This window comes from Genypterus blacodes, unplaced genomic scaffold, assembly GCF_046128005.1.
Source record: "Genypterus blacodes isolate CSIRO-AG114 ecotype Tasmania unplaced genomic scaffold, CSIRO-AGI_Gbla_v1 ptg000032l_1, whole genome shotgun sequence".
Taxonomy (NCBI): Eukaryota; Metazoa; Chordata; class Actinopteri; order Ophidiiformes; family Ophidiidae; genus Genypterus; species Genypterus blacodes.
The window spans coordinates 263,071-275,844 of NW_027466845.1; the positions used below are offsets into that span (position 1 = coordinate 263,071).

Sequence of the window (12,774 nt, forward strand, 5' to 3'; positions counted from 1 at the left end):
TAATGCGCACCCGAGCCTCGTCTTGACCACCGTCACAATGTAAGTGCAGATAATTGGGTGTCAGTGAGCCAACACGCACCCCCTCCCCTCCCCCCGCACCCCCCAGACCCTCCCTCCCACCCACCCATCCGCTGCGAAGGATCCGAACCGATCCGCTCCGCCTTTTATTAAGAAGAACTCGAGGACGTAACGAGGCACCAAGAACACATCCCGCATCCCGAGAGAATGGAGCGCAAACGCCGCTGTGCGCCGGGCGGCTGGAGGGAAGCGTGAGGAGCGTCAGGGCTGCTGCGCTCCGGGAGCATCTCTGCGGTCACCGGGGGATGCTGCCGCCACCGGTGCGCTGTCTGCCCGCAATCCACACAGTGTCCTCCGTGTTAGTCTCACCCCGCGGGATGCGATCTGATGTTCTGATGCTCTGAGGTTCTTATGTGTGAGTAGGACACACTTGGCTCGACCTCTCCTGCTTATTTTGCGCACCATCCTCCTCCGTCGCATCACTGCCGATGTGTGATGGACGCGAAGAAGGAAAATCAGAGTGATTGAATACTATTGATGATAATGTGATGACTGTTGCATGTTTGAAGAGTGTCCGGTTCTGCAGTAGCAACAAATGCTGCTGTCTTTGTCTTAGGACCCTCCGGCTAAGTGGCGGAGAACACGGATGACCAAGCGCCCCACATTTCCTCAGGAAGATGCAACCTGAACTCACCCCGGTGCCGCACGGTAAGAAAGCTCATCTGTCACCGGGAATCCGTGTAACTGCCTGAAAATATTCTCACAACTCAGGAATTTTGTCCGTGAATCCGCTGCGATTGTTCCCGCAGCTTCCCGCACGTCGCCTGTCAAGGGAGCCCTGAATCTGTGACACGTTTCCCCGGAGTCCAGAGTCCCCGCGTCTGCACCGCCCTCCGCCCGGAGCCTGAAGCCCGGAGCCCGGAGCCCGGACGCCGGCTGCCTACTTTCATGGCTTTTGTGTTCAGAAGATGGAGGGTTTTACTGGTGCTGAACGTCCTCGCAGTTGCGGGGTTTATGACTTTCTGGGCCAAATGCAACACACGCAGCAGCACCGGCAGCACCGGCAGCAGCAGCGGTACCCAAGCCGACGGGCCGGAGGCTCCGGAAGACGGGAGGAGGCCCAGGGGCAACGGGACCAGCATCAGCCACGAGGTGCTGCTGAAGCGGCTGAGCTCGCTGGAGGACGTGGTGTACAGGCAGCTCAACGGTAAACAACCCGGAGCTCCGCTGAAAGCTGGAAGAGGGACAGGACAGATGAAACTACATTAGTAATTGATAAAGTGATTGATATGTCCCAAAGTACGATTACAAACTTCTACAGCCCTTATGGAAATGTGTTTAAGGTTAATCTAGTGCTGCAACAGTTTGATAGTTGACAGATACTGTATACTCAGACATTTTAATAATGAAACCATGATTTTAGTTGTTTATCAAGACTCTCAATATCTTCTTCAGTGGTGTGATGACTTGCTGGGGTTTAGACAAATAGCTTGAAGACGTCACGTTCAATTGTAATTTTTCAAGGGTTGGGGATGAAATGTGTGGGTCAAAGGTCAGGGTTAAAGCTAACTCCCACTGCTTCCAACAAATATAAATAACCAGACTCAGAAGAATAATGTGTTCACGCTCAGACATCTAATCTTCTTGTCTGGTTTGCCTGCCCAGGTCTGTCTAAATCTCTGGGCCTGATCGAGGGCTTTGGGGGTCAGGGTAGAGGAGGCCTCCCTGCCACCCTGTCACCAGCAGAGGAGAGCGATGCCAAATACCTGATGGAGAAGTACGGCTACAACGCCTACCTCAGCGACAGAATCTCTCTGGATCGCACCATTCCGGACCATCGGCCCAGCAAGTGAGTGATGAACCAGACGGTACACAATGCAGCAAAGACGCTCTGATAACGGGACAACATGGGAATTCAGTTGGTGCAGCATAATTGAGGTTGAATATCGGACTTAGTTCCTTCTAGTGGATACAACTTGATTGAATAATCCTGTGAGTGTGCTGGTGAGACATTATAGACAAATGTCAGCATCTGTGTCTCTGCTGTGTGTCCCTGGAGTTTCCCCCTCAAGTAGCCAAAGAAATGAACTCCTCACATCATATTTGTTTGTCATCAACGTGTCCATATGCTGGTGCCCAGCCAAACAAACAAGCGCCTCTCTACTCCCTCCTATGAGCGTTCCTGTATGAATACTCCTTTAAAGAGTCTGTCTCTGGGCAACTCCTCCTATTTAAAACTCCCCCCCCCCCCATCTCTACCACCAGCTGTGCTACTACCCAAGTGTGTGTGTGTGTGTGTGTGTTTTGGGTGGAGGGATCGGTCCAATCCAGCACTCGCGTTTGTCACTGGAGGGTCTTTTATGTTGCTTGGATCAAAGAGGCGTTCAAGGCTCACTGGGCTGTGATACCTTCAGGCTTAGCAGAACATCACGTAAGCCGAAGTGTGAGGAGTCTAAAGATACTTTATGTTGTGCTGCTTACGGTAGTGATAAGACACAGGTGAGCTGGAGAGAGAAACAGAGGCCCCATGTCCCCCTGCTGTTGGTTGGAGGGTTGTTGGGTCTGAGCTCAGTATTTGCTGTGGAATATAACGTTAAACTCTCCCGCCTGTCTTTCCCTCATGTCCAGGAGCAGCTGTTGTGACAGTAATAGTAGTTGTCATAGCAGTTGTTATGATCATCTGCACTGCTTACCCCTGAATTTGGCGCGAGTGACGCACACACACACACTAGTAACACACACTGCAGTTTGGTTTAGCTGAGTGTCAAACTTGTTGACAATTGCCAGAAATATTGGTGTTGCCTACAGAATGGGTTAGGGCGACTAGGAACCACATAAGCAAACGTATCATAACAGTATGTAATAATAATAATAATAAAAAAAAATAATAATAATAATAATAATGCATAAGCAGTGAGTGCTCATGTCTGCCAAGTTTGGTGACTCATTCATGAGCATCAGCACATTGTGAAGAACGAGCCACTCAGCCATGACAGCAACAAACAAAAATCTAACTTCTGTCAGGCTTAGTCCAGGCCTTAGACATGACAAATGTTTAACTATTCAACCAAAATTGTAGGAGGAGATCTCTCTCTCTCTCTCTCTCTCTCTCACTCTCACTAACAAGACTCACTCTCTGTGTCTCTCTGTCGCTGTCTCTGTCTCTGTCTTGGGGAGATGAGAGAGTGATCTTTGAAACGTCCGAGCTGAAAGTTGAGTGAGGCAGTTTAATTTGGTGGAAGGTTGGACAGATTTCCCAGAAGTCTGTGTGGTAATGTGGGCTGGAATTACGAGTTAACAACCAGAGTTCTAGAAGAATTAGAAGTCTAATTTCTAAGTCCAAAACAACAACAACAACAACAAAAAAATCTGATCTCAGCTGACTGCCATCATTCCATTATGGACTCGGTGGCAGTCGAGGTCATTTGAAAAAATGTAATCACAGTCGTAGCTTTAAAAACACTTCCATACTACAGAGTGGAGTGTTTCTAGAAGGTCTGGACTCTCCAGGGAAAATTGCATTTATTTTGGAAGCGATTTAAGGGGAAAAAAAGCTTCACATTAATCAGACCGAGCACTAAAGCCGCGCACATCAGCTGCTCAGCATCAGCTGTCTCTTACTCTCATAATCACAGTCACATTCGTATGAGTCAGGTCAGTGTTCTTTGTAATCTGACAAGCTCCCACTTTCACACGTCTGATTAGCCGCGTCACACATGCTGCTCATGGTGATGTCGTTCAGTCTGACCTGGCCTGTGTGATTGTCTGTCCTGTCAACCCTCCACTGCTTACAGCCAGTGTTAGCATTCTGCTCCAATATGCACTTCCTCTCTTATATTCACTGAACAAATACGTTCCATGTTCCATGTTTTCGGCTTTGCCATTTATCCTCAACCACAGTAGCGAGTTAAGACACCTGTCCAAGAGTAGCATCGGCTCTCCTCCTGCATTGGTTCACCTGGATGGTCCTCAGGCCTTTTGAGAACAACACAGATCCTACCATGTCTGAGCAAACCCAGATACAGCATTCCACAGCAACAACAACAACAAGTACCTGCAGTCAAAGGTGGAGGTGGTAGTGGAGATGATGTGGAGATGCTTTAGGAGAACGTCTTGTCTGTGAGCTCAAGTTAAAGAGCGATCAAGTTACTCAGCAGGATCAAAAGCACATAAGCACATAAGCACGACTACTACAGAATAGCTCAGGCGCAAACAAAATGAACTCTAACCCAATAGAGACGCTGTGGCAGGACCTAATGGAGCAGCTCGCACTCCTAAACTTAACAATGTGTCTGAAGTGAAGCAGAAAGATTGGTGTCAAGTTATAGGAAGACTTAAGCTGCAATTATCACATCAACCCATGAAGTCAGGATTGTGTTGCGTCTTCATTGAGATTCTATCTAATAAGAAGATTTCAGGAAGGCGGCAAAGACAAAGGCAAAGACAAAGGCTGACGTAGTGTGATCCAGCCAAACGGCACCAAAAAAAATGGCCTGAATTCTGATGAAAGAGAAAGGCGCTCAGGAAACAGAAAGACTAGATTTCCTCCTCTAACTGGGCCTGTTTCCTCCTCATTAGGGCTGCATCCCAATTTAAACAAAGCAGCAGTAAAAATAGGCCTCTGATAGAGCAGAAATCCACACAATCATCCTGTAGTCTGGTAGGAAGCGGGTGGTTGGCTTTTCTGCCTCACCGAACAAGAAGATGTCAGCACTCTCGCTCGTTCCCGGTAACGACCGAAGACGAACGGAGCGTGTGAAGCACAGGATGCAGGACTCACAGGCGGAGTGGAAGCCTCTCGCCTTCACTGAGGTGTTTGTTTGTTTCCCCTGTCCAGATGCAGAAAGATCAGCTACACCAGAGACCTTCCTCAGATCTCCCTCATCTTCAGCTTCGTCAACGAGGCCCTGTCGGTGATCCTCCGCTCGGTGCACTCGGCTGTCAATCACACGCCGGCTCACTTGCTGAAGGAGATCATCCTGGTGGACGACAACAGCGATGATGGTCAGTGGAGCGAAGTGGCGTTTGGTATGTAAGGTGATGAAGATGTCAGAGGAAGAGGAGGAGGAGGTGATCAAGTGCATCTACTCCAGTATTGTGTTCAAGATTTCCACATACTCGCTCTATTTATCCCACCTTATATTTGTTATTCCTGCTTTTAAGGCAGCGAAACGTTGGATTGGGTCTGAAAATGCCGTTTCACAGGTCAGTGGCCTTGAAGTGATGAGCGACTCCTCGACTAAAGCGATTGTGCTTTGCGAGCGCTTCTGAGGTGACTGATGGCGTTGGCTTGTGCCGGGCAGATAGAGGCGGAGAGCCGCTATTGGATGTCACAGGAGAGACGTTTCCTCCTTATTTATTGTCAGGTCAGGCTGTGGGAGGTGATGGGACTGGGAGGGAAGGGGGGAGGGGAGGGGTGAGGGGAGGGGGGGGTGGATGGATGAAAGCAGACAGCGGGAATGGGAGAGTGGATAGGTTTGCAGAGAATAGCCAGCCAGAGAAATTAGAGACCAAGGGATGAAACCAGAAGACAAAGGGAGAGAAAGAGGCGACAGGAAACTGAGCCGGAGTGTTTGAAAATAGGTAAAATGAAAATAAGGGAGGAAAGGCAGGAAACGGAATGGGAGAGAGAGAAAAAACAGCAAGTGTGGCTATAAGATGAAGTGAGAGAGAGAGAGAGAGAGAGAGAGAGAGAGGTGAAAGACAGAGAGAGAGAGAGAGATTGACCCCGTCACCCCACCTCCTGGTTGGCTGAGAGCCAAATTCTCCCTCACACGTCTGGGCGCTGTTAAGGGCGAGGTCATGCAAACACACACGGCCCAGCGCTCTCGCTGTCTCAACGACCTATTCAAAACGTGTCTACGACTCAAAAGTGTGTGTGTGTAAGAGTCATGCGAGAGGGAGGGAGAGAGAGAGAGAGAGAGAGAGAAAGACAGAGAGACAGAGAGACAGAGAGACAGAGGGAGATAGAGAGATAGGGAGGGAGGGAGGAATTTGTTTGGAAGGCGGCGTGGAACAACGGACGTGAGAAGAGAGATGAGCTCCATGTTCGTCTCTCTTATTAAAACTTGATCTTGGTGTTCCTGTGATGAAGCCATGTTTTATATCTGTGTGTGTGTGTGTGGGTTTGTTTGTCTGTATCAGGCTGCAGGGACGTAATTAAGTCCTCGGGCTTTAAAGACTGTGTGGGAGAGAGAAATCATTTATATCCCTCATGTCAGACCTCTCCTCAGCTGGGTCTCATTTCATGGGCTGCAGCCTCGCAAGGATGCATTTCAGGACTCTTGACCGGGCCGCCACACTCACCAGGAGCCTTGAAATGCGTCCTTTCGTTCCTTTGAGCAGGAGACACCTACACCCAGGCTGCCTCAAAACATAAACCACTATCTGCCATATGCTACTCTGCTGACATCTGTACGTGTATTCAGCTCCAAATCTTCCTCTTCCTCTCTTCCGCTGTGTAATCTTCTTGTGTTTCTGGACTCCAGAGCAGTTGAAAGCGCCGCTGGACGAGTATGTGAACAAGCGCTACCCTGGCCTGGTGAAGATCGTCAGGAACCAGAAGAGAGAGGGACTGATCCGGGCCAGGATCGAGGGCTGGAAGGTGGCCAGCGCTGAGGTGACCGGCTTCTTTGACGCCCACATGGAGTTCACACCGTCCTGGTGAGTTAGTTTGACGTCTGAGGGAGAAAGGTGAAGTTTAAACAAATGTGTGAAATGTCTGGTTGAATATTTATTATTATTGAGATGCAAATGGAGAATTCACAACATGAAACAGGAAGGAAAAGTGCATAAATGAATCAAGTCATGTTCAGATCCTCTTGCTGAGAAGCTGCTGTTTGACCTTCAGATGACCTTCAGAGTGTCATTTAGCAGCGTTGGCCGTTGCAGGGATGTCAGGTTTGATGTTTCAAGTCAACAACATTACCAACAATAAATGGTGTTTATGTTGGACCTGTGTCGCTAAAGAAACTCACAAAAAGCAAATTCACACCTGAGAAATGTGAGGAGGAGCAGAGACGCATCAGGAAGAGATGTTTGAAGAGATCTATTCTATTCTATTCTGTTCTGTTCTATTCTGTTCTATTCTATTCTATTCTATTCTATTCCAACTTTGCACAGCTTCCAAAGTGTTCTGTCCCCAGGATGTTGCCTCCTTCTTGTTCAGGCTGAGCCGTAGTGTGAGGGAGGGCTAATCAGGTCAGTAGGTTGGCTGCTGAACTAGTTCAAAGCCACAATCGCGGGTTGGCAGCCATGGCAACAAACGACGTGTGTGTTCAGGCACATTGTCTCTCATCTTGTACAACTCGCAGATGACTTCAGCCAGGATTTCCCACTCACCAACTGTCTGTGGCTCTCACAGACAGAAGGCCCAGATTAGACCCAGATCGCTGTTTGTTCCTGTGAGTGATGACGCTAACGTGCGATCTGTGCTGAGATGCAACGTGAGAGAGGTGCTGAGATGAATCATGGAGCTGTGAGATCACCAAAGCAACAGAACTTATCAATCAACCCTGTATGTACAGGATGAAATCAGCCTGCACACACACACTGACACCTGACCTGGGTTGCTCGCCACTCTGTTGCTCTCTTCCTCTTGATTTCTCTCCTTTTGGTTGCTCTCCTCTTGGTTTCTCTCCTCTTGGTTTTTCTCCTCTTGGTAGCTGTTCTGCTGGTTACTCTCCTCTTTGTTGGTCTCCTTTTGGTTGCTCTTCTTCTTGTTGCTTTCCTCTAGGTTGCTCTCCTCTTGGGTTCTCTCCTCTTGGTTGCTTTCCTCTTGGTTGCTCTCCTCTTACCAGCTCACTGCCTGTTTTAGATCCCAAACTCGCCCAGTCAGCATAAACGGCCCTGCAGAGCAGCACTGAATCAAACAGAATTGGTAACAAGCTGGTACAACTTGAGGGATTAACACTGCTTACGTATGTGTGTGTGGTTGTGTGTGTGTGTGTCTGTGTGTGTGTGTGTGTGTGTGTGTGTGTGTGGTTGTGTGTGTGTGTGTGTTTAGGGCCGAGCCAGTTCTGGCCAGAATCAAAGAGGACCACAGGAGGATCGTCCTGCCCTCAATCGACAACATCAAGCTGGACACGTTTGAGGTGGAGCGATATGAGAACTCTGGACACGGCTTCAACTGGGAGCTGTGGTGCATGTACATCAGCCCGCCCAAACAGTGGTGGGACGACGGGGACATGTCCGCTCCCATCAGGTAGGACGCCTGCACGGACATGAAGAAACACCACTGATGGAAGAAGTGAAGTACTGGACACAAAAGTTTCACAAAATCTGTAAACACACCCTGAGATAAATCCACCCACTGCACAAAATGCAATGCAGGGACAGTAACAGGAGACAAATCCCATAAAACTAAAATAAACACACACACACACACACACACACACACACACACACACACACACACACACACACACACTCTGTACCATTGTTGTGGTGTTTGCTTGTTGCAGGACTCCGGCTATGATCGGCTGCTCCTTCGTGGCCAACCGCAACTATTTTGGAGAGCTCGGCCTGCTGGACTCGGGCATGGACGTGTACGGAGGGGAGAATGTGGAGCTGGGCATTAGGGTGTGTGTCCCCCGCCAATACACACACACACACACCCACACACACACACTTTTCCTCTGGTCCCCCCTTCCCCTGCAGGTTTAAGTGGAGCAGTGGCCGCTCTAGCGTGGCGGCGCTGATAAATGAGGCCCCATTAATAAGTCCTAGAGGAGCAGGACTGGGAGCAACACGCAGGAGGGCCACAGAGAGAAATAGGTCACAGACAGCAGGGAGGTCGGCTGGTTAGTCTTTGTACATTTTAGGAGCGTTTGCCATCTTTCTCTGCTGTGGTGTTATGAATGGAGGCGGTAACATCGATGTCCAGCGTTAAGCGTTCAAATGAAGAGATTGGACATGATTGAAGTATTTTCCTACTCCTACATAATCTACATCTACTCCTAAAAAAGAAAGCAGGTTTAACCCCTCATCCACCAGGGGGCGCTCATATAAATACAACATGCAAAGTTGGGTTCCTATATAAACTTATTGGTCAAAATTTAGGAATACACACACTATTTTTGGATTAACAGGTGATGCTGAAGTACATTGTGTTTCTTCATTCAGTAAGAATAATACTTCACCTCCCTACAGGCTCAGAACAGTGGGAGCAAGTACAGCTGCTAACTCAACTTTAGAGTTTGTTACTTCTCCGCACTTTTAACTCTCAACTTTTTATTCCTAACATAACTAATACATTGCACTTCCAGGTGTGGCTGTGTGGGGGCAGTATGGAGGTGCTGCCTTGCTCCAGGGTGGCTCACATCGCCCGGTCCAAGAAGCCGTACCACAGTAACATAGCCGTCTACATGCGGCGTAACGCCCTGCGCGTGGCTGAGGTGTGGATGGACGAGTACAAGTCCGCCGTCTACCTGGCCTGGAACATCCCCATGGAGGTGAGCAAGTGTGGTTGCCACAGCAACAACAACAACAACAACAACAACAACAACAACTACCTCTGTTTACCATGGTTCCATTGGTCCGTCGATCCAACACTTCCTGTTCAACCATTGCTATAACTGTTACGACACATCCAAATGATGATGAAGAGTTCTATAGTTTATTGCAAACACTGATGTTAATAGCCGATATTGCTGACTCATCATTTTGCTACGACTTGCGCTCTTGCAGAACCACGGTATTGATTTCGGCGACGTCTCTCAGAGGGTCGCGCTGAGGAAGAGTCTGCAGTGTAAGAGCTTCGAGTGGTACCTGGACAACATTTACCCGGCGATGAGGAGGTACAACAACACGCTGTTCTACGGGGAGGTGAGTCAGCGTCTAGACAAACCAATCAAATGAGTGAAAACAAAGGAGCGGGTGAAAGGAGGGGAGACGAGTAAGCCCAGAGGAGATCAGAGGGAAAGGTCTCAGGAACAAAATCAACATGAGGGTATTTGGGTAAAGTCTCTGTTGTGATTTGTGATTTCAGATCCGTAACTCTAAAGCGGGTCACCTGTGTTTGGACCAGGGAGCCAAGGAGAACCACACAGCCATCCTCTACCCCTGCCACGGATGGGGCCCTCAGGTGCATCAGGTGTTTACCCTCAGGGTGCATCTCTCGCCGTGCCGCTTCAGTTCTTCTCTCCTGAAAACACACACGCATACACGCGTACACACATCCACACAAACACACACACGCACGCCGCTAACAAGATTTACAGCGCCGCTTCCTGCACAGGCTCAGCTGAAATCCCATTAAGAGAGAGAGTTCTGCTGTCAGGATAAAAATGTTTCCATGTTGCACTTTTTCATCTGGAGCCCTGAGTCAGCCCGTGTCACCGGCTCTGCCCCGGGGTTCAGGTGCTTCAGTGGAGTGATGGCGTTGGCTCCTGTGGTGGAGGTTAATGGAGCCTGTGCCAATCTGCTGGTTCACTCCACTCTGGTCCACTTCAGCCCGTTTCTATTGTAAATGAGATAATGAACTGGCAAATGTCTGACTCCTTTCAACCACTTAAGCCCAGAGGGAAGATAGGACCGATGCACTGTCAGCATATTTCTTGTTTGGCCGAGCTAATTTTCTGGCAGTCAGTGTCGCATATAATACATAAGGTTGTTTTGGGTTTGGCAGTAATAAACCTGGAGCGTTGGCGGTGAAGATGGCTCAGTACATTTGGCATTTGCATTTAGCAGGCACAGCTGAGACTCCAGGGCTATAGCGCCACTTAGTGGACAGACTGGGTAATGGTCTACATTTCAGGGTACCTGGAAATGCCCTTAATCATCAGTTTAAAAATGATGATTTTTGGATAATAGCAACTGCTCATATTAGACCTTATAGTTTCTCTTGAGGTTTCTGCAGTGTAACAAACTGAACTAATGCTCATTGTTCAACTTAAACAAAGAAACATGCAACAAGGCAGATCTTGTACACACACAGTTCTGATAAACCATACATCCACACACACACTAACTGGAGATGAATTCAAAGAGATGTCTTCAGTGGATTATCCATGCAGGAGCACTAGTGACCCTAGTGGACCTTGACCTTTGACCAGTTGGCTCATTGTGTTGTCTTTGTGTTCTAATGATCCAATTGGTGTGTGTGTGTGTGATTGTGTACAGTTAGGGCGATATACCAAAGAAGGTCAGCTGTTTCTGGGCCCACTGGCCAGCACAGAAGGGGACACTCGCTGTGTGGTGGACAACACGATCAGCAGCTTTCCTCAGCTCCTCAACTGTGACAGAGTGACCAGTGTGAAGCAGAAGACCTGGCACTTCTCTCAGGTGAGACGCACAAAGCTGTTGTTGCCCGTGTGCTGGTGCTCGTCTTGGATGAACAGGGAGACATTTCGGTTTTGGTATTTGCCTGTAACCTTTTCAGCTGCACCACATGATGAACTGCCACACACACATCTGTCTCTCTCAAACTCCCCTGCAGGGTGAGTCGCTGGTGAATCGGGCCACAGGTCGCTGTCTGGAGGTGGTGCCGGCTAATGTTTACTTGGACCACCTGCTGGTGCTGCAGCCGTGCTCGGGCCAGAGATGGACCATCAAGAACACCATGAAGCTGTAGACGCCGCAGCACCTCCATAGGGACCAACGACACTAGAGACCATTTTAGAGAGAGACGCTGGGGGCTGCTTCTGCGTGCTAAAGGAGGCCTGCTGAGGCACTGATGTCATTGTCCTCTGAAGAAAACACACACACCCACCCACCCACCCACCCACCCACACACACACACCCACACACACACACACACACACACACACACACACACACACACACACACACACACACACAAACACACACACACACACACACACAGATGTGCTGTGGACGTGTTGGTGTGGTGAACGTTTGATCTTTTCTTGACAGACGGGACATATGATGCAAGTTTTGCATGAAGACTGTTGCTGTTTATCTGAGTTTGACAAACTTTCCTTGTGCTGTTGCCATGACGTCTGACTCCTGTGTGTGCCACATCTTATGTTCCGTGTGAAAAAATAACTCATCAAAATCCTTCTGTATTATTTAATTATCACATTTTAAGATGTGTAAGAGGAAAATATTTAAAAAAAAAATGCATCAAATGCTCAAATCTGAATACATTGCTTGGTTGGTTCATAGGTTTGTTTGCTACATTTTAGCTCAAGTAAGGTGAAGATAAAGCAAAGCAATGAGACGTTTACACTGCAGGACTCCAGGCCCAGGGCAGGTTTGTATTCATATCTGGTTTGTTTCTCTATGTGGCTGGTGTGTGATACATGTTCACACAGTATCCATCTGAAACAAACAGGAGGAAAACACACTGATGCTGTGGATGCAAATGAGACAGAAATAAAGAAAGAAAACAAGCTTCTGTTATTTGATCTTAATCCTATTTTAAAGCAGAGAAGAAGGATTAGAGCACTTGTTGCATTTAAAGCTCTGCTCTCCTTTGGTGACTGTTATCTCTTTACTGTATCGTGATAAGATTCTAATCCCTTGTGTTCTATTTAAATATGCAGTCTAAATCTGGACCGACTCCTCAGTTTACACAGAGATTGAATCATTCCAGTCTCATTTATTTGGTCCAAAACTAATCTGAGGTTATTCAATTCAATTTGCCTTTTTATTGAAGACGACAACAACAACAACAACAACAACAACACGGACAATACAACGTTTGTCATTAGTCTGGTCCTGGCGTCCCTGCAGGGTAAATGTTGCCTTTGTGTTACAGGAATAAACCTGCAGAACAGTGAACTGTGTGTTTAA

General features: G+C 48.2%; 1 protein-coding gene across 3 annotated transcripts; it reads left to right on the plus strand.

The window, feature by feature from the left end:
- Positions 1-244: 244 nt before the first annotated feature.
- On the plus strand, positions 245-12,372 carry galnt17 (polypeptide N-acetylgalactosaminyltransferase 17). 3 transcript variants are annotated; one of them, XM_076145923.1, is made up of 13 exons: positions 245-433; positions 635-726; positions 828-1,225; positions 1,684-1,867; positions 4,856-5,022; positions 6,507-6,681; positions 8,024-8,221; positions 8,481-8,598; positions 9,285-9,470; positions 9,706-9,843; positions 10,007-10,111; positions 11,140-11,301; positions 11,456-12,372. In XM_076145923.1, exons 3-13 carry the CDS (start codon positions 967-969, stop codon positions 11,588-11,590), a joined length of 1,827 nt encoding a protein of 608 aa, XP_076002038.1. In that variant the 5' UTR covers positions 245-433; positions 635-726; positions 828-966; the 3' UTR covers positions 11,591-12,372. The 3 variants fall into 3 exon arrangements, with proteins under 3 accessions (XP_076002038.1, XP_076002037.1, XP_076002036.1); XM_076145922.1 differs by having other exon boundaries at positions 10,007-10,102; XM_076145921.1 differs by having other exon boundaries at positions 635-1,225.
- The last annotated feature ends 402 nt before the right edge of the window (positions 12,373-12,774 follow it).

What these genes read in the sequence shown, in the direction of transcription:
- galnt17 (XM_076145921.1), top strand. Translation starts at nt 967, where the DNA reads ATGGCTTTTGTGTTCAGAAGATGGAGGGTTTTACTGGTGCTGAACGTC. An exon ending in ATGGAGTTCACACCGTCCTG is followed by an intron (nt 6,682 to 8,023) that starts GTGAGTTAGTTT and finishes GTGTGTGTTTAG; the next exon opens with GGCCGAGCCAGTTCTGGCCA. An exon ending in GGGGCCCTCAGGTGCATCAG is followed by an intron (nt 10,112 to 11,139) that starts GTGTTTACCCTC and finishes GATTGTGTACAG; the next exon opens with TTAGGGCGATATACCAAAGA.